Source organism: Lepisosteus platostomus, chromosome 3, assembly GCF_059453375.1.
Source record: "Lepisosteus platostomus isolate fLepPlt1 chromosome 3, fLepPlt1.hap1, whole genome shotgun sequence".
Lineage (NCBI taxonomy): Eukaryota > Metazoa > Chordata > Actinopteri > Semionotiformes > Lepisosteidae > Lepisosteus > Lepisosteus platostomus.
This window is the reverse complement of record NC_142613.1, coordinates 16,001,131-16,022,046: the sequence shown is the minus strand read 5'-3', so window position 1 is coordinate 16,022,046 and position 20,916 is coordinate 16,001,131. Positions and strand designations below refer to the sequence as shown.

General features: G+C 40.1%; 1 protein-coding gene across 3 annotated transcripts in view; it reads right to left on the bottom strand.

Moving 5' to 3' along the window:
* igsf9b (immunoglobulin superfamily, member 9b) overlaps positions 1–20,916 on the bottom strand; it is a 63,053-nt gene that overhangs the window by 22,100 nt on the left and 20,037 nt on the right. For all 3 annotated transcript variants that reach the window (XM_088624716.1, XM_088624718.1, XM_088624717.1), the window contains exons 4-10: positions 10,077–10,223; positions 8,097–8,248; positions 4,680–4,797; positions 3,173–3,314; positions 1,716–1,861; positions 1,255–1,397; positions 710–850 (exon numbers count right to left, since the gene is read on the bottom strand). In XM_088624716.1, coding sequence (XP_088480842.1) covers positions 710–850; positions 1,255–1,397; positions 1,716–1,861; positions 3,173–3,314; positions 4,680–4,797; positions 8,097–8,248; positions 10,077–10,223 — 989 coding nt within the window. The remainder of the gene's footprint in view (positions 1–709; positions 851–1,254; positions 1,398–1,715; positions 1,862–3,172; positions 3,315–4,679; positions 4,798–8,096; positions 8,249–10,076; positions 10,224–20,916) is intronic.

Here is a 20,916-nt window from a genome sequence, read left to right as displayed (position 1 = left end):
CTTGTCAGTGCTGGGATCCAGACCTTTTGATGAGGCAGCAAGTTTGCTTAAAAAACAGCCAGTGTTTGAATCTCTACTGGGACCTGTCTTTGTTCCAGAGCAATTCCTTATCATTGTCAGGGATGTAAGGAGTCACAGTGCAGTCCAGTGAATGTTTGAGATTAATTTGTGACAAAAATGTCAATTTTCAGAGAACACTTGAAAAAGACACACCACAAGGTGCATCTCCCACAATGTCCCAAATTACAACAGTATTACAGCAAGGTCAAAGTCCAGTTATGGTCACCCTATGTTATTACCATGAATGGGGGTTCATATCTGACCATTCCACTAATGGCCTATAGGATGCTGATAACATTATTTCTTCCTTTAAGGTATTTCTGAAATGTCACGCACAAATGCAGGTGTCTGTTTAAAATTCACTCAAGCCACGTCAGGAGTTATGAACTCAGGCCACAGTCAGATTTCTACATCATTATTAGTTATTATTATTACTATTACTTTGATTATTTTCACTGTTCTCATTATTGGAATTATTGCATATCATCGCCATTGTTAGCATCTTCATTCTGATTATTCAGGTGCAGCTGTACCTGTGTATGCAGGCTGGAGGAGTGACAGCAAGACTGGGATTCAGAATAGTAACTCTGAGCCAGGAACACAGTGCCAGCCTTGTGTACTGCAGTCGGGCCAGAGTTCTGTGTCATACCTGTAGGACCACCTTGGTGGGGGAAGACTGGCCCATGGTGCCGTAGCTGTTGTAGGCTGTACATGTGTACATCCCCACTGCATCATCGTTGGCTGCTGTGATGAAGACCGAGCCCTCCGAATTCACCATCCACCCTGGAAACTGTGAGGATGGGAAAGGGGAGGAGTTGGAGAGAGAGTATGTGGGGAGTAGATGGTGATAGAAAAGAAGAATGCAAGAGGAGAGGTGAAGGAGAGAAGATTATGAGAGAAAGGAAAATGGAGAGACGGGGATATTATGAAAAAAGGAGGGGGTGGTAGTGCTGTAAGTGACGTTATAAAGTAAACTGGGAGTCCAAAGTGGTAACCTGAAAAGTGTCATTTCAGTCTGAGATATTTGCATCTGTCCAAAACTATGAAATAAAAGAAAATCATTATTATTGATGAAGGTATTATGAAAATACTACAAAATCTGTAAACAACTGAAGAAGGGAGAAGTGTGCAATGACTTTTTTTTCTTTCTTTGGGAGATCGTAAGAAAATCTGTGATTTCCTTGTGACACGCACCATGTCCAGGTTGAGGAGGAGGCCATCTTTGGTCCAGTTGACAAAGAGCATGGGTGGCTCAGCCCGGACAGGACAGGTGATCACTCCTTCCATACCCACCGGGAGGTAGGTCTCCTCGGGCATGGGCAGTACCTGTGCTGGGTCTGAGAGGGAGAAAGTGGAGGAAGGCAGGAAGAAGGGAAAGGGAAAAAAGAGGGACCAAGGAGAAGAGAAAAAAGGGGGAAAAAAGTGATAAGAGAAGGTGAAAAGGGTGAGAAGTGCAGCGACAAAGACATACCAAAAGAAAGAGACAAAAATAAACTGAAAAGACACTGTACAAACAGGTACAGGAAGCTTCATACTGCCCAGACACACACACACAAATCCAACGGCCAAACTCAGACACAGTGATGGCGACACATACTGTACAGTACCATAACAGACCGACAGGCATGCCGACAGACAGAAAGCTTGACTCTTACGTTTCACAGTGAGGTAGGCAGAGGCAGTGGGTGGGGTCAGAAGGCCATTGGTTGGCACACAGGTGTAGTTTCCAGCATCATCGGGCGTGACAGACTGGATCAGCAGAGTCCCATCAACCAGCACCTTGACCCTGGTCTTGAGCAAGCTGCAAGAAAACAAGCACGACACATGCTGCATGAGAACACATCAGACACTGTCTTGCTGGGAACGACGCACTGTCGAATACACAGTCTCACATGTTCTATGCCACATAAAGGTTTCTTATTTAACACATTTTACACAATTATATTGCAATCTCGAAAAGTCTAGGACCAATATAATGAATTTACAAAAACAGAAAACAACAGAATATTCATATTTCCTATAAATCAAAAGTCTGCTTGCTCTTTAGCACTTTAACTTGGAATAATCTTTAAGCATATTTCAAGAAGTTGCAAATGAGAAGAAGCTGCTCAGACCATCCAGCTCATTTGCTTACTAATAGCTATTTGACCTGAGGATCTTATCTAGCTGCCTCATTAAATCCATCATGGTGCTGGCCTCAGCAGCTTGGCTTGGGTAGCTTGTTCCATACTCCCAGCACCCTTTGTGTAAAAAAGGTGCTTCCTGTTCTCATTTCTAGAAGCACTTTTCACACTTGTGTCTTCTTGTTTGTGTTTCAGTGTTGGTTTTAAATACTTTAATAAGCTCCTGTGTCAGTCTTCTCTTCTTTCAGCCTTCTTTTAAACCCAAAAATATATCTGGTTGCTCTTCAGGTTTCTTACAGAGTAGCAACATCTTTTGTAGATGCGTAAAATGGGTTAAAATTTTTAGCTATTTATTGTAATGTTAACTTAACACTGCTCTCTAGAGACAAAAATGATATGTTAAGAGCTACCCATTTTCTGACCTGTGAATAGCATTCTGCACTTGTCTACATTAAATACCATACACCAGGTGTTTACCCAGTCTTGAACTGTATCTCTTTAAACACTTTTTAGGTTCTCTTTTAGTATCATCTGCAAACAAGATGACATAATATAGACTGACTGCTTCTGGATCTCAAAATGTGCTTCAATTTAAAACAAAAATAATCCATTGCCTCTCAGACTGGAGAAGAATACTAAAGCATTGATTGATAGTGTTAATTCTACTCACTCGCAGATAGCAAGTTATAGTGTTCCAGTGCTGATTTACTGACATTAAAACTGCTAGCCAAATTTAATTTTGGCCAATACAACATAATATGACTTTGAGCCTGCCATCCTTAGCCTTAAGTTGGTTACAACAGTTGCACAATTAAAATGACTATGATGTACAGCTTATGACAATGGACCAATATTGGACCAGCCATTGAAAGCTAAGATTTGAAGCAGAGTGCTAAAGAAAAAGAGTGTGGAGAGGGAAGATGAAATTATTACAAGGCAAAATGATAATCTCAATAACTGCTAGAGCTGTGTACTCTGTGTCTACTCACTCAATATGGAATACATTTTCTCCCTGCTTCCACCAAAGATATGTAAGATTTGATGGATAGGCTTCAGCTTGGCAGCGCAAGACTGCATCCTGGGACATGTTGAGGGTGGTGTCCTCTGGGGGAATGACAATAACCGGAGGTCCTGTAACACAGAGAGGGAAAGGTGAGAGGTCATCACCATAGCAAATCACAAGAACATAGTCCAGACAGTTAGATTCAAGTCCCAAGTACAAAGAAAGTGTACTTAAACCATGCTTAGAAAATATGAATTCCTTTTATCAGCAGTGCTCAGTGATGTCTCAGCTGGAGCAGTCAGCAGTTGTTTTCTCAATCAAGAAATACAAATCACAACAAATCTATTGCAGAAATATCAACCTACCATCTTATTAAAAGATATCTATGACTAACATTTTGATTTGTGACTTAAATTAACAACTAATTATTACAATTTTAAACTGTTTATCCACATTTGGAAGACTAGTTTGTAAGTCACCTTACACACCTCTCTTAAACCACAGTCTGAAGTATAAAAACTGACATATGGGCCATAAATAAAGCTTATGCTTGTAACAAACGTTGGAATTAGCACAGTAAACAAAAATGAAAAACTGCAGCAAACTGAACTCCACAGTTCCTGGCCTGCTCTGTCACCACTAGAGGGCAGCTTTTACCATGTGATCCACACTAAGAAGCATAACTATTCTCACAATATGCCAATATGAATCTTACAAGAAACAGATACACTACTCTGCCATATTAAAACAAAAATAGTTGTGAGTGGAATTGTCTGGTTTCTTACCGGACAACACTTGCAAGTTTTTAGTTTAAATGTCAATCTTCTGCATGAGCAACTACATCTAGTGTGGCACAATGACAAACTAAACCAATTATTTCAGGTGTGTAGCTGCGTTGGCATGCATAGTCTGCAAAGGAACAAGTAATAGGTTTATTCCATGCAGAAAAGAGAAGAGAGAGGCTTCACAGCCGAAACATTGTGTTTTCTCTTTTCAGCATGGAATAAACCTATTACTTGTTCCTTTGTAAACCAATTCTTGCTGTTTGAACTGCATACACAATAGCTTTATACTGAGTGTGCTCATTTTAATAGGATAGGGTCTGTGTATATTGATATCTGGTTATGTACAATTGTCCTTCAGGTCAAAGTACAATGAGTGGGTCAATGTAGAATTAGTGTTTTTCAAATTTTGTTAAATTGACCATGACTTTCCATGTGGAACTCCCTGGTTAAATCTCTAGAGACTTTTCAGAGTTCTCTTTTTTTCCCATAGTTCTAACAATCATTTGCTTTGCTGTTGTTTGCCCATGTTGCTCTATGCTTTACCATACTTATACACTTTATTGTAGGGTCACCACAGCAGCAAGCAAGATTGGCGAGTTGGTGGCCGACAGTATTAAACTATGTATTTTTACGGCAAAGGTACCAATAGTGCTGAAATGCACACACTACATAATTTATATATAGAACATAATACAGAAGCACGCTGACCTTTGACCAGCAGCTGAGAGGAGTGAGTGAGATTCCCCTCTTCATTGGAAACGTGACATTTATAAATCCCTGCTTTGTCTCTGCTGACTGAGAATAGGGACAGACTTCCATTGGTGACCTGTGGGGAAAAAAAAGATTGAGAAAGTATTTTACTTGAGAAACATAGAGGAAGGTCAGGCAAGAGAAAGAGGAGAAGAGAGAGGGAGATGAATGACCGAGAGAGAAAAGGAGAAGGTAAGGACATGATACTGGGAAAGGGAACAGATAAATCTAAATTTTAGCAGGTAAATCAACTGAGAACAAACTCACATTCACATGGCAACCTAGAGAGTTACCCTATACAGTAGCGAGTTTTATTAGAGAGTGCAATAAGGTGCTGAAGGGTACAACAATAGTAGTGTACACCTAAGGATTTGAACCCACAACCTTCCTGGTTAAAACCAGAGCATCACCTACTTCTCTCACATCATTGAAAATCACCAAAACAATCCCAGACATCTTTTCTCCACCATCAACAGACTGCTCAAGCCAAACTGCCCCACCACATTACCTGCCTCATCACAACTTTGCAACACATTCTTAGATTTCTTTAGTTCTAAGATTGACAACATCCGGCATCACATTCTCTCCACTACGGATATAATTTCCACACCTCCTCCCTCCTCATCCCTAAACAAACTAGTTACGCGCATGAAACCCACCACATCTATTTTAGATCCCATTCCCACCACTTTATTCCAGTCCTGTTTCTCTTCTCTCTGTCCCATTGTCCTCAATATAATACATGAATCCTTGAGAACCGGCATTGTACCAACGGTCCTCAAAACTGCTGCTATTACCCCAGTGCCAAAGAAGCCTAACATGGCTCTCGACAATCTTAACAACTTTCGCCACCCATCTCCAACTTACCCTTTCTCTCTAAAATTCTAGAACGTGCTGTCACACTTCAGTTACATAACCACCTCATGACAAACAACCTTTTCGAACCCCTCCAATCTGGCTTCCGTCAACTTCACAGCACAGAAACCGCCCTAGTCAAAGTCACCAACGATCTCCTAATAGCTTCTGATTCTGGTTCTCTTTCCATACTCATCCTTCTTGATCTCAGTGCTGCCTTTGACACTGTTGACCATAACATCTTGCTTTCTCGTCTCGAGACTGTGTTTGGAGTCTCTGACACTGCCCTCAAATGGTTTAAGTCTTACCTCACTGATCGCTGTCATTTTGTCTCTCTCAATGGGTACAGGTCTGAAATCGGTCTTGTCAAGTCTGGTGTCCCCCAGGGCTCAATACTGGGCCCCTTGCTCTTCAGCATTTACATGTTCCCACTTGGTCAGCTTTTAAGATCACATGGCCTCAGCTTTCATTTTTACGCAGACGATACTCAAATATACATCCATACCAAACCCGACACTGACGTGGCTGTCTCTATTCTATCTAATTGCATCTCTGACATAAAAATTTGGATGACTCAAAACTTCCTTCATCTTAACTGTGACAAGACTGAAGTCATGCTTATTGGTACCCCCCATCAACTTCGTAAAGCCAGTCCTGTAACCCTGTCTGTAGATGGCTCTGTACTTGAGCTTCAATCAAAATTGAAAAACCTTGGGGTTATATTCGATTCTGGCTTAACATTCGACCCACATGTACAGCATACTGTCAAAACATCTTTTTTTCACCTTAGAAATATCGCAAGACTACGCCCTATGCTATCATTAACTGTGGCTGAAAAGCTGATCAACATATTTGTATTCTCTCGAATTGACTACTGCAATGCTCTGCTCCCTGGTGTATCTAAATCTACTCTGAACAAGCTGCAGTATGTCCAAAATTCAGCAGCCAGAATCCTGACCAGGTCTAGTACAAGTGTTCACATTACTCCTATCCTGGAGTCCTTGCACTGGCTTCCGGTCAAATTCCGCGTAGACTTTAAAATCCTCATGCTCACCTACAAGTCTTTACATGGCTTGGCACCTCAATACCTGTCTGAACTTTTATCGCCCTACTCCCCACCTCGCAACCTCCGCTCTTCAAATTCTGCCCTCCTTACTGTCCCCCAAGCCCGTCTACATTGTATGGGCGACAGGGCCTTCTCCTGCTATGCCCCCAAGCTCTGGAACTCTTTGCCCAAGGATATTAGAGAGTCACCTTCTCTAAACTCCTTCAAATCCAGACTCAAAACCTTCTTCTTCAGTAAAGCCTTTACTTAACTGGTTCCATTCTTCACCCCTCTGCTCTTCTTAATACCATCTTCCACGGTCTCCTCTATTGTTATTGTTGTATTGTTGTAATTATAATTGTGTCCTGTCTTGTGAAATTTTCTTATTTATTGTTGTAGTCTTCTTATTTATTGTTATTGTCATCCTGTAAAGCGCTTTGAGAAGCCACCTTTAAAGGCGCTATATAAAATAAAGTTTATTATTATTATTATTATCCATGACTCCACAATGTTGACCAAACTGCAGGAGAGGACAGATGGAGTGAGAATAAATGTGAAATAGACACGGTCCAAGGGAAAGAGAAGGGACATGCATTAATGTTGCCCTGCTCAGTATCTGACGCACAGTCATACACTCTACCAAACCACCATCTGCAGACTCCTGCTTTCATCTGCCTACCCTCTCCTTCTCCTCAAAATCGTTCCGCCTCTAAATATTTCTACTTCCATGAAAACCAACAGAAACACAGAGGAGAGTCTGAAAAAAGCTGGTTTGACAAGACATAAGGTACAGCTCAAGATGATCACAATGCATTGTCCCATTGCCTTTTATTTTAAGTGGTGAGTGTGTAAGAACAAAGAAAGTTATTTACACTGAGCCTGACTGTTCATTGTTCTCTGTAGAAGATTTGATAAAAATCAACTTGTGCAGCACAGCAAGATTGGTATGCTGCTACCTTTTAGAAGGCAGTCAGTGAAAGCACTAAATCTCCCTTAGCCCTCATATTTCACTGCTGTGTTTCTTTAAATAGATCTTGTCATCTATGTCAGAAATGCTTCACCTGTGGACTTTGTAGTTCATTATATTGCAAAACGTGTGGTTTAATAATACACCTTAAGCATTTATGATAGGCCTTTCCTGAATTAGAGTATTGACAGTGCTGAGCTGCTTTGAACAATCTCTGTGAACTACAATAAAATTGATGGGGAAAAATGAAAAGAAATTTAATTCGATTGGCTTTATTCAACAGGACTCATCTCCTAAGGGACTAATCTTATGGATAATACGATTAAAATAATAATTACAGAACTGGTAGAATTTAAGTCTTTTTTAATAAAAATAAAAGAAAGAGTATGTATTGGGTAGCACAGCTCTAACCCTTATTTTGCTTTGTGAGGTCCTGTGGGATTTCAGCACTGTCTGCTTAAATGAAGAGGAGGAGGATCCTGGCTATTCCATAAGGATATTCACTCACCTGCGCATTATCTCCATTTTCAATCAAGGTGTCGTCCTTTCTCCAGGTAATGATTGGTGGAGGGTTGCCATGGGCACCACAGGTCAGGGTCAGTGGCTCTCCTTCCAGGACTTCAAGGATAGGGGATGGAGTCTTAAAAAATACAGGTGGGGCTAAAAGAGAAGAACCGATCAGATGATTAAGGGCAAAGAATCACACACAATACAATTACTCCAGAGATGTTTATTTCCTAATAAATTCCATTTGCTAATAAAGGACACAGAGTCAATGTGTCATTTATTAGTGATGAATCAGCTATGATGGATGGAAGATTAGAATGTTTTTAATTAATTCTGACATTACTGGCCATGTCCTTTGAAAAAAAAATCTTCCAATCTTTTAACTCTGAAAAGAATATTATGAACATTTTTTTTTCCTAAATCCAGAGAGACCCATTTATGAAACAGGTAACACTAACAATGAGGGTTACAATGATGATACAGCTGCAGTCCACGTAAACCCACAGTAACCTGACCCAGGTGTACAGTACCTCACTATTAATCTTGCGGCTGTTGCCTTTTTCATAACCACTTACAAAGAATAGGGGATGAACTATGGCATCAAAAACTGCTGATTCATAACAGGGCACTGGTTTTTACAACAAAGAACCTTGTCTTTTTTGCTTTGATATTTTAAAAAGAAACAAAAGCACCAACTGTAATTGTATTTTGTTTATATCTACACTATTTGGAATGTCCAGCTATGTGTTTTTCACATCTCAACTCACAAATACTAACCCTGCTACCGCACGTTGGACAGAACATGGAATCACAGAGCCCAGTTGGCCATCTCTGACCCATTCGTCTTATAAGACATCACAGGTGTCACAGCCCCGTAGGTTCAGAGCCAATTGTATCACAGGAGGCCACGGGAGTTGCTATGTTTGCCAAGAACTCTGGCCAGCTATTTCTCCTCCCTTTTTGACACTCAGCCAATTGTGAGCCACCACTTGGGGAATCCCAGTCACAGCTGGATAGTGACATGACCCAGGCTTATACCTGCATAGACCTTTCAACCTGAGTTCAGCCTGAGCTCAGTGAGAGAGCCCCCTTTCTGGCTGAGCCTCTCAAGAGGCCCCCCCCAAATTCCATACCTTCAGGTACCCAGCGTACACAATAGGTGGCTCTAGGCCACTTCAAACAGGCAGACTCCGCACAATTACTCACTGGAGATGTTTTATTTTCTTACTCTGCTTGATTGCAAAGAATAAAAGACTGTAACTCGATACCCTCCTATGGTGAGTCCTGCTTGGGTGTGACAGAACTAGAACTTCATATGCACAAGCATGTTTGTGAGGGCTGTGCTTCAACCAAGTGGGATTTGGTTGCAATCAGGGTGAAGCTAATATGCAGGAACAGGACTCTCCAGTGTGTTGTTGCTGGTGAGGGAAGGCTCTGATGTTGCAGGAGAGGATATTTGCCTGGGAACCGATGCATCAAATTAAACAGGCAGGGAGGAAGTCACATGGGGCCATAAACACTGTGCTACTAGCAACAAGATAGCTAGACCAGCTCCAGTCTCCAATCAGCTGTTACTGCTACAGTGTAACTACTAAAAAGCAAGTACCAAGGTCATAAGTCATCCCAAGATTTATCCCACAAAACAACAAACCTGTTATTTATTTTATTTCTATAGTGCACATCCTGATGTTTTCTACAGTAAACTGCTGCAAGCTACATTCTGTGACAGTTTTTATTTAGGCAACATTGTGTAGTTTGACTTTTATTTTCGCTATGACAACATGAGTTGCTAAGGCTGCTTTACCAGTTCAGGGATTCAGGGATTTAGGCATACTAATTATCCAAATTACTTCATTTAATCTACCTGCCCAGGGGGAGAGTGGATGTCAGAGGAAGACCCAAAAGGGGCATACAGTATGTCACACCTACAATCCCAATCCTGGCACACACAGTGTCGATGGGAGTATCCCGGTTACTGCACCTGTGATGGAGAGGAAGGTCCAGGTACCGTTCTGAAACTCATCCGTCTGCCTGTCCAGCAGGAGGATGCGGCACTCAAACCAGCCCTCATCGTCCAGTTGCAACCCGTCGATGCGCAGAGAGGCACCCCGCTCAAGAGAGACCCGCCCTGTGCACACCAGAGCAGACAGAGACCATTAGGATAGACATTGCTGCGACACACAGAAGGTCACCTCTAGCACACATGAATAGGCATGTAGAACACACAACTAAAGGGAAGACTCAGGAAATAAAAACTTGCAAAGCTGACTGTGGCACACAGGCAGATCTGATACACCCTATGAACCACCCACATCAGCTAGAGCTTCTCTACATCCAAGACTCCTCCTTTCCCTCTCACACCTTTGGTCTGAATGCTGGTTAGCTGGCAATCCTAATTCCCACATCAGATAAAGAGACTCAGCCTTCAACTCCCTTCCCTCCTTGGAAACCTGATTCTTTTTAAAAGACAAGCACCTGTCTGTCCAAATCCATCCAGGCTTAAACTCTCTCTTCCTGGGGTCTGTTCCTTAGATACGAGCAAGGTTTTAATTATTTTAATGCTACACAGCTTTTCAGCCTCACGCACTTTATATTGCTCCTGTGTAGTGTTTGTATAGCAGGGGTTTTAAACCAACACAGACTTCAAAAAGCAGGAGGGTGTAATGCCCTAAAATTGCCATTGAATGCGAAACGTATGTTCAATTGCGACAGGAGAGGCAATTTACACAGAACAACTTTGCATCCAGGAATTGTTCTGGTCAATCTTCTTCAGATGCAACATAATCTCTGTTTACCAGGGAACCCTGCAAAGCAGAACTACAACAAAGCTTTATGTGTGTATTTGTTGAAAGCCAGGCCAGGGTGTGCACCACACACCACACATCCAAGAGCCAGAACAACTGCTCTTTTTTTTCTAAACCCAACTGCAACCCCCCTTTTAAGGACTCTTATTTATCTCTTTAAAATGCTCTCTTTTTTCCCCATCAAAACATAAAGAGAATACAGAAATAATAAACAAAAGTACAATAGTTAATAGTAAGTGATTTCTTTCTCTTTTAAATACTTGAATTATAATGAGTATACAAAAAAAGATACACAAAAGGACAATAGCTGGTCATATGAACAATTAAGCGATTTTTCTCTCTCTCTTTTAGGAGACCAAAAATTGTAAGGAGTATACAATTGCTCTTCACTCCATGTCCTGTCAATGCAACAATTTAAGGCACAAGCTTTGTGTGCTAGCAACACCATAAATGCAAGTTTTTCTTTCCTTCTCACAACATAAATATCAAAGAATGTTCTCTTAATTTCATTCTTTCATATACATGACAGCTTTCAAAGGTAAGTTGCATTTCAATGGTACTTAACTAGAAACACATACACTCTCAAACCCCTGCCCCCATCCCCGATTTCCCTCCCTTCATTCATGGAACTTGTGTGGCTTTGAAACTTGATCTCCTGGTTGCCTAGCAACTGCTGCATGGACTCCAGAATACAGCATTACCCTCCCTCTCCAATGAAGTTTTTTTAAAAAATGCCAGGGTTTCAGTAGATAGGGAGACGCATTTTATGAATAATGCTAAAAAGAAAAAACTGTTGCCCAAGGATTAGCTTTGAAGGAGGAGATATTGGTGTGCTACTGCGGCTTCAAGCCACACATTATTTTCACAAACTCCGCAGGGTTAACGAGACTACTTAAGAAGTAACTTTTAGAAGATATTATGAATTTAGTTTTCATGTTTATTTTTGAATACAGTTCTCTTTATTATAAACTGAACTTTTTACACAAAGTTTATTGTAATGTATACTTTAACAATGTAGTGAAACATGCTGTAACTTTTGAAAGGGCTACTTCACTGTTGACCAACATATTAACAAGATACTGTATAACCAGTAACACTTGAAGAGTGTGCTGTTCATTTTTAATGATTAATGGTATTGCACTTGAAGGTGACAAAGCTCTTAAAATCTGGAGTCAGTTTCCAGGGCAAATGATCAGCAAAAAAAAAGAAGACAACTTTTACTGACATCAGGTGTTAAAATTTACAAAGGAACAAAAACAAATGCATACCCTCTTATTTCAAATCTCTGTAACGGAGAACAGCCTGTAACAGCCTTTTGTAGTTGAGGAGAATTACAACGGCTCCAAAGCTACTTTTTTGTGTTCCAGAGTTTTTATGAATAAATTAAAAACAAACAAGCAGAACAGCTCATTAAACACATACAGTATTACACTGGCTGGCTGGTAGTGTTGATTTTTAAAGCCCAGTGAAGCCACTGCCAATTGGCCAGGGACTGTGCTCTCTTTTCATCTCCCCTGATGGATACTTAACCCTTTATTGAACTTTTCTTACTCCAGCCAAAACCCCACTCCCTCCCCAGATGATACCATGGCGATGACATCAGGAATTTCCACCATTGGGCATTTTGAAATTCAAATTTAGTTGCCATAGAGATGCAATAGAACAAGAGGGGGGTGTTGATGTATGTGTGTGAGTTTTGGTTTGAAAAATTAAAAAAAAAAAAGATTTGTTTTGATTTAAATTTGGAGAAGCAGCCTGTGACAGACGGGGAGAGAGAGACGCTTTCATTTGAAATGGTCAAACAATGACCCTGACCTAGAGAGAGGGACATAAATTTGTTTGCATTTAAATTAAGCTCCTGTTTTATCACACACCTCCTTTGGCATATATTTGTGCACAAGAACTAAGCAACAATACATTTGTAGAACAAATGATACTAGCACCTGTTGCAAAAAATATATAATTTTATTTTATTCAGGATATTTGTCCCCGACCTGCAAAATAAATCACACCACAGATTGTTCACTTTTATGGCAGAAAATTCACATTTTATCATAGCAGGCCAACAAATATAAAAAATGATACAAAAGGTGTTTCTTATATAGCATTGGACGGGCAAGTAATTCCTTACATTCATACAGCACTTTTCATCCCAAAAGATCCCACAGCTCTTTACCAATAAGTGGGGACCCATTTTAACACTAAGGTGCAGCACCCACTTAGGTGAATGTGTGCCATTAGCCCCACTACATAAAAGACTAGGATAAGAAGTGAGAAATTGATTCATAAGCTGAAGAAAGCTAGGTTAGATTGTGCACGCACAGAGCAGAATATAGTCAGGATACTGGGGTAATTCTTCAGAACAGTGTCTTGGGATCTTTAAGGACTAAGTAGTCAGGATCTCAGTTTATGCCACCTCCTACAGAACAGTGTACTTTGTAAGTATAATAGGACACAGTTTTGGAAATTCTGCTCTGGTTGTAAGAGTTCCTGGAAACTCATGTGTTTGCAATGCCCGACTTCTGGTTTCTGTTCAGCTCCGATAGTCAGTTGGCCTATTTAATTGGATAAGTTGTCAAATAATTATTTTTTAAAGTCTGATGCTGTTACTACTTAAAGAACAGCTGTGAAATCGGCAGAACCCTTGCCCTCAAGGGCTAGAGATGCACATCTTGGTCTTTGAGTCACTTGCTCATCACTGGTTTAATCATTCAAAATAAATTTCAGCACTGATTGAAGACGTCTAAGACAGGAAGGACAGAGACTCTCCAGGACCTGGATGGAGAACACAAATGACAAGAGAATAGAAGGCATGTGGAGCAGACAGATGCATCTCAGGGATAGGAATCATGCTAATATTATATAATCAGCTCAATACATATGTTCGTCAGCCAGATGGTGATGAATGATTATACTTCACACGTGCAATGATTAGGTCATCAGCACAACTGTGTGCATAGTTTCATTTTGCTTTTCATTGAAGCAATCCATCTTTCATCGTTCTGTTTAGCCAAGAGCTTCTGCTGCTAGTCACAGTAGGCCATGCAGTTATCAAACTCTCCATTGATTAGGCAATTATGGTTTTGAATGACATAGTAGTATGAAACAAGAGGCTATGCACTTGGGACATTTAAAGAGTTTCTATGGGGTTCTTGGATTGTTGAGCTCCTGTAAACAGCATAAATCACGCAGCTTCCTCTCTTCTGAAACCCTTCTTATATTATGATCCAATGCAGAGCTGGCCAAGTTTGGCTGCAGAGATCCAGAATGCCTTCGGGTTTTGATGTCACCCAAGTTCGTTTTTTAATTAAGCGAAGCATTTACTGTGACTAATTGGGGAGAATGACCTCTTGCCCCAGCTAACATAGCCATGACTAATTTGGACAGACTTCTAAATCATGCAGGATTGTATGCTCTCCAGTACCAGGCCACATAGGGGCTCATACATTTGAAGGCTAGGTAGTCCAGAGGATAAGATAAAAGTCTTATTACCAGGAGTTTCCAGGTTCAGGCTCTTTGTCTGACACTGCCATGCTGCACATCTCCATAAGAAAAGGTTACTGAACTTCCTTGTGTTCTGTTCTTTGGATATGGCATGGAACTGAGGTCCCTTTGGCAATGACTACAATAACAGCTGTTAATGCCATAGTTCACCACTTAGTCTCTGCAACTCTCTTTAGGGAAGAAACGGTCTTCAAAAGGATTATGCAGTACTGCCAACTGCTGTGTTGGGGGGGTTTACAGTATGTGAACGTTTTAGGGGCCACACAATATTTCTCATCTTAATGTAGACTATTGTTCCTTAAGAGAATATTTAAAAACATATTAGTTACTTATAAAAATGTCAGGATTTTCCCCCTTCTTTTAAACCATCTTGGGTTATTTATCTTGCAGCAGTGGCGTGTGATCCTCTGGCTGGTGTCTGTGAGTCTCAGCGAGAGTCAGATTGCTCGCAGTGGGTGGCAACCCTGCAGATACAGAGCTAAGTGGTGCTGCTCGCTGCCAGGAGCTGTTGTGGTTTTGGGAAGATGTGTTTAGTCTTTAAACCTGGCCTGCGGCAATCCGGTATGAGGAAGCATTTTCAAATTAATTGCAGTTTTACTTCATTCCAAACTGCAGCACTGCTAGACACTATCAATAGAGATACTCTTGGTGTCTTTAATGTTGCATTGAAATATTACAATAATCATGTTCAATGAGACACACTTTTTTTCTTTCTTTAAGACATCTGCAAGCAGTATAAGACACACTAGAGTTCTACTACAGTAGACAGCTCTAGACTTGCACTAGACCTAAATAGACCGGTGGTATTTTAATATAAAAATGCACAATTCACATTATTTTAAAGATGTCTTTTCTGCTTTCAAATCAAGTTAAGTTGCAATGTTTTTATTAGACAAAGAAAAAAAGTATCTTTTTAAACACTTGAATGCAGTACAAGATTCATAATTAAGCGGAAAACTCGGCCTGGAGTAAATTTAAATTTTAAAGGTAAAAACGAGCCTTGATGATGAGATGGTAGATTAAATTAACACTATATAGATAAATAGTCTGTATGATGGGATGGAAAACCATCATTTCTGGTCTTGGTGTGTTGTAGAGACAAAGCTAGAATGTTAATTTTGCGGTAATCAGCCACAGAGAAGGGGAGAGGTGCACTGTGGGATGTGTTTTGATTTGAATACAATCACAAGTCTGGGAATGTCCCCCACACACCCACCCCCTCCACCCCAATTTCCCTCTCTCCACCCCCTCTCCCTCTCTCCTCCTAATCAGTTTAACCCTCTTATGAATGGGTCTTTGTAAATCTCCAGATTACAGTAAACTCTCTCTCTGCATGTGCGTCTGAAACTCCCATGCATGAAGAAACAAGGAGGCCAGAAATATTCTCAGGGTACCATATACAGGCAAATGTCTTCAAAAAGAATATAATTAAGTAATAGCAAAAAAATGGAAACAAAGCAGTAGCATATGTTAGTGTACACAATTATTTTGCTTATGCAGTCAGAAGATGGCAGTTTCACAATCATATGTTGGCCTTACAATCTTAAGCAGATGAACAGCCCTGAGACATACTGTATGAACTTTGTACTATGTGATTGCATCTCTTGAAAATAATCAGCCCATTGTAAGTCTTTCTCCCCACCGAATAAACAAAACAGACCAATAGCCCTTCTGTCTGCTTACCTGCTCCTACAGTACCTCACATACTTTCTTGTCAAACAGTATGATGTCAGTTGACAAGAAACAAGAGAGAGAAAGAGAGTGAGTAAGAGAGAGGAGACTCTTTTTTTTCTCTTAAAAAGAATCTTCTCCACCTTAATTTTCACTGACACTTCCTCATTCTCTCTTTGTATTGTCCACAGCAGTTCCCATTATCACAGGCAATGGAACCTATACCATATTCTGCATCACAGGCATAACACAATAGCTTAACAATGCATAAATACAATGCCTCTCTCTCAGCCACTGCATGATCACATTACGCAGTCAACACCTATACCACAGTGAAATAAAGCTAAGGACTTTTTATTATAATTGAAGGTTTCGGTTTAAGAACTATAAATGTGGTCTGTAACCTCAGATGACGGTACAGATTCCTCCATGGTTGCATCACCAGCCTTTGCAGAACTTTTATGCAAAGTTTTTCTTATTAACATGAATGTGGTTTGCACAAAAGCAAGAACATTGTGTGTGCTCTCTCCCACTGCAGCCATGTTGAGTGGATACATGCAATAAAATAAACCGAGTCAAAAGCAGAGCTCACGTTCAACTCAATTTTCCAAAAGCCGCTGGTTTGAAATGGAAACAAGGGTTTGAGCTTGGCTTGCCACGCAACTCCACAGAGAGTTGTGTTGGACTTTCGTCCGATGTCTGATCTCTGCTCTTGGTTGTTTGTGATATGCAGCATGAAATAAAGATTTCCCAAAAGTGCAACGTTTGGAGTACACAGTATATGTAGGTTGCTTTAATCTCTCCAATGCTTGTAAAAAGTCTACAAGCTTGACCTGATAAAGAGTTGGTTGGATTTTGGTTTTGAGTAAAGGGAAAGGGGATAAGGAAAAGCATCATATTTGGATACATTTGCATTTAAGAAAAAGAATATAGGCAATTCACTGTCACCCATGCAATCCATGACAAAAAAGGAGACAAGAAATTGAAACACCTCAGCAAATAACTACAAGTACTTTAAAAGCAGGTGTCTTTACACAGGAAAAAAACAAATTACATCCCAGCATGCTTAGGGTCAGGTATAAAATGCTGGACAGGCCTGGTTGCCTATAATTATGGCTTGTAGTACAGGTCCTAGCATTATAAGCATTAGACTGTTGCAACTGTAATTAAAGAATATTGAGAGGAGACAGTGTTTTATTGCCCCTCTTATTTAGTATTACAGTAAATAACATCTTATTTACAGTATAATTAAACACTATGAAGAATTAATTTGAAGAGCAAGGGAAAACAGGCAAGCAACAAGATCAGTGGACTGCAAATTTCAACCTGAATAGCCAGTTCAGTCAAAAATGATACATTATGAACTCAACACAGGTGGATACAATAAATGAACCGCATTACACAAAACAATCATCACACCTAGCAATACTGTGTCCAGTGGTGCAAAGAGCACAGGCAACAGATTACCAAGGAGTGGAGAAATGCAATATTGTCAGAGAAATTGTCTTCAGCATGTTCTTAGCAAACAGACAAATGGAACCAAACTAAAGTTTACAGCCCCACTGCTGGTTCCAACAGTGAAGGGTTCTGATGGTTCTGTAATGTTGTGGGACATGTTTTCCTGGCATGGATTGGGAGCACTCATTCCCTTTGAGGGCAAGATTAATGCAAATCACAAATTAATGGTATTGCTAAACTATATCCACCCATGTTTCTGCTAGCAGGCGTTTCCTCCAAGATGACCATCCCTACCCCATCCAAAGAGAACATGTTTGATGAGCATGACACTGATGTCCTATTTCATTGTCCTCTCTGTTGTCATATCTGACCCCAATTGTGTACTTATAGGATTTTCTGTAACAACACGAGACAGTGGTTTCCGTCTGCATCAACCAAGCGTGAGTTGTTTGACTTTCTCATACAAGAATGGTGCCGTAGTCCTCCTGCAGATTTTCAGAGGCTGGCAGATGCTATGCCACAGTGCATACAAGCTAATGCAATCCATGCACGTGGTGGCCCAGCACCTTATTAAGAGACTATACTGGCGATTCCATTGTTTTGTCCACTACCAGAACATTGTGGGGAATTATGTTGCAATGGCCTTCTTAGTTACTTAACAATTAGCAATTAATGTGCTGGCTATATTAGGTGCTGTAATGAGTTGCATTGTTCATACGCTGCCTTAATGGGGAACCCTGGTCCTTCAGGATGGTCATTGGTGTCCCAATCAAGGTCAGAGGGACACCAAAACAGGATGAGACAACAGCAGTCTTTTTCTGGATAGTTGGGAGAACAATGTGTATCATATTTTCAGCTACAAATTCAGTTGTATTTCTACACTGTTCCCTGCATTATACTGTATAAACTCTTTTGCTGCTCTGTTGAAACTACTGACCTTTGTTACACTTCTATCATTTTAAATTCCTTTCCTCTCATATTTATAGGAATTTCAGTTTGCTTATTGTAACACTTGTAAGATATCCTAGATAAAGGTGTTGGCCAAATTATCATGTTACAGCAGACAGAACGCCAAGAATAAGGAAAAAACAGAGCTGCAAAAGGACATAAAAAGTATAAGAATGCCCTCTTTCCAAAAGGAAGAACAACTTTCTCTACCATTTGAATAAAAAGCAGCTATAAAATGATTAAATTCAAAATGTCTAAACAAAACAAAAAATCATGTTCAAACTAAAGTGTGCCTTCAGAACAGATTGAAAGCATTACAGTGTACTAGCATGGTAGTATTATTCATGACACAGTCATGAGAGGAATGATTGCATAACAGCCCAAAACTCCTGATTGTTGCCCTGGTCAAAACATTGCCCATTTTGTCCACCACTGATGTGCAGGACTCATGTGAATGATGCATGGCAGCCAACTTGTGCTAGTAGTTTAGGTCAGATTATTTAAGACCAAAGTAAAATTTAACCTGGACACTGAAGTAATACTCCCACTCTTCATGGCATGGATCTATGATCCAAGTTTAAATGGCATCTCTTATATCACAGTTTCACTTGTCAGCATACTGGCACTGGAAATTCTCATCCAGAAGGAAGGGCACCACATCAAGTCCATTAACACCAAGGACAGCAACAACCTCCTTTTCCTTAAAGGTCTCTTTCATCATAGTACTAACCAGATGCAGCCCATTTAGGTTCTGAAGAGATCAGGTTATAAGATTTGCTGTTGTGAGGCTTAGACTGTAGCTTGATGAGTCTGGAATTCCCAATATGTTGAAGGTTCAGCACATATTTTATTACACTATCTGTTTAGTGCAGCTTAGGACAGCACTTACCACAAACCCTGCATAACTCCAATGGTGGTACACCAAAAGGTGGACTGCGTCTTTTAATTTATGAATAAGCTACTCTTTCAGACAATAGCATTGATAAGCATAACCTGAAACTACTTCTTTCAACATCTAAATAATTCTGATTAACATTCTAATTCTAAACCACCACAACAGCCTGCAAATAAACTTGCCACCAGTCCTGGTTGGTATAAAGGAATTAACTTACTGGCATGACAAGGCTTTAAAAAGACCCTGAGTTAAACCTTTCTCAGCAGAGTAACTCATGACTGTCCACAAAAATGCACCAGCGTGAGTCTGAAGTTCATTTACTCTAGTAAGAAATAATGAGGCTCAGTAATGACATTATTATATTTTATCATGAATGTTATCTTTTACATGCCTGATAGGTTATCCTGGTAAATGTTTGCTGAATGGAATTTGGTTTAAACACTTGAAATATGCTGCCTAGAAGCAGAGGGCTCCAGTTTCAGATGCTAGTCCAGCTATAGGATCTGTACAGAAAGAAAATCTGTTTAATAAACCAGATATAGCCAACCATGGTTCTGGACCACATTCCTGCAGGGTTTATGGGGCTTTCTGAATTATCATCTTGAAATACTCTCATTTCAAAGGAACTTTCAGTTAATGCCAACCAATATTTAAGTCAGTGAATTTATTAAGGACTGTGATGTTGTACTGTGTCCCAATGGAATCTGTATTTTAAAAGTATTTTGAGATTCTGCTTACCATGAATATGAAATTTATTAAAAGCAGGGGTGAAACACAAACCAGACGATCTGGCAACTCTCTAGGAACATTGATGTTTGATCCAGAAATAAATTAATAAAAAGTGCATTTCCATAAAGACAACTTAAAACCAGCCCAGGTAGTGACAGGAAAAGGAAATAAAATTGTTTTTATTTAGGGGAAATGAAAAAAAAAAAGATTAAAACATAAGCTCTTTTTTAGTGTAAGAAGAGAGAACAAGATACAACGCATGAGGAAACATGCAGTATTTTTTTGGTTTTTCTTTCCAGCTTTGCATTTATATAACAATACCTTAAGATTATTTTATGATTTGTCAGCTGCTCTTGGCAAATACTCACAATGGGAGTTAATGTTTTCTTTTAATCCAGACAACCATACATTGCAGAAAACATCTCTTGTAAATTTCATGTTTTTTCCCCACAAGATTTCCATAGTCTGTCTAAGGGTCCATATGTGGCCAACAGAATTGCTTACTTTGTTACACTGGGTGTAGAACACCTTTGGCTTGATGTAGGACTTGAATTGAACCTGTACTTAAAATTACTTAGCCCCCCCCATCACCTCTATCAATTAGTTGGAATTTTTGCAAATGGAACAGAAATATGCGAGACCTCTAGCACTGGCCAAATGCAGACCCACCCAACCTGAATTTGATACCATATTGCAGGCTGATGCAGCATTATTGCTGACCTGTACAACAGGAGAACAGCCACCTGAGTCTTTTATCTGACACCTGAGAACCCCCTGCCTTACAGGGAGAAGCTAATCTGCTCACAGCTGCT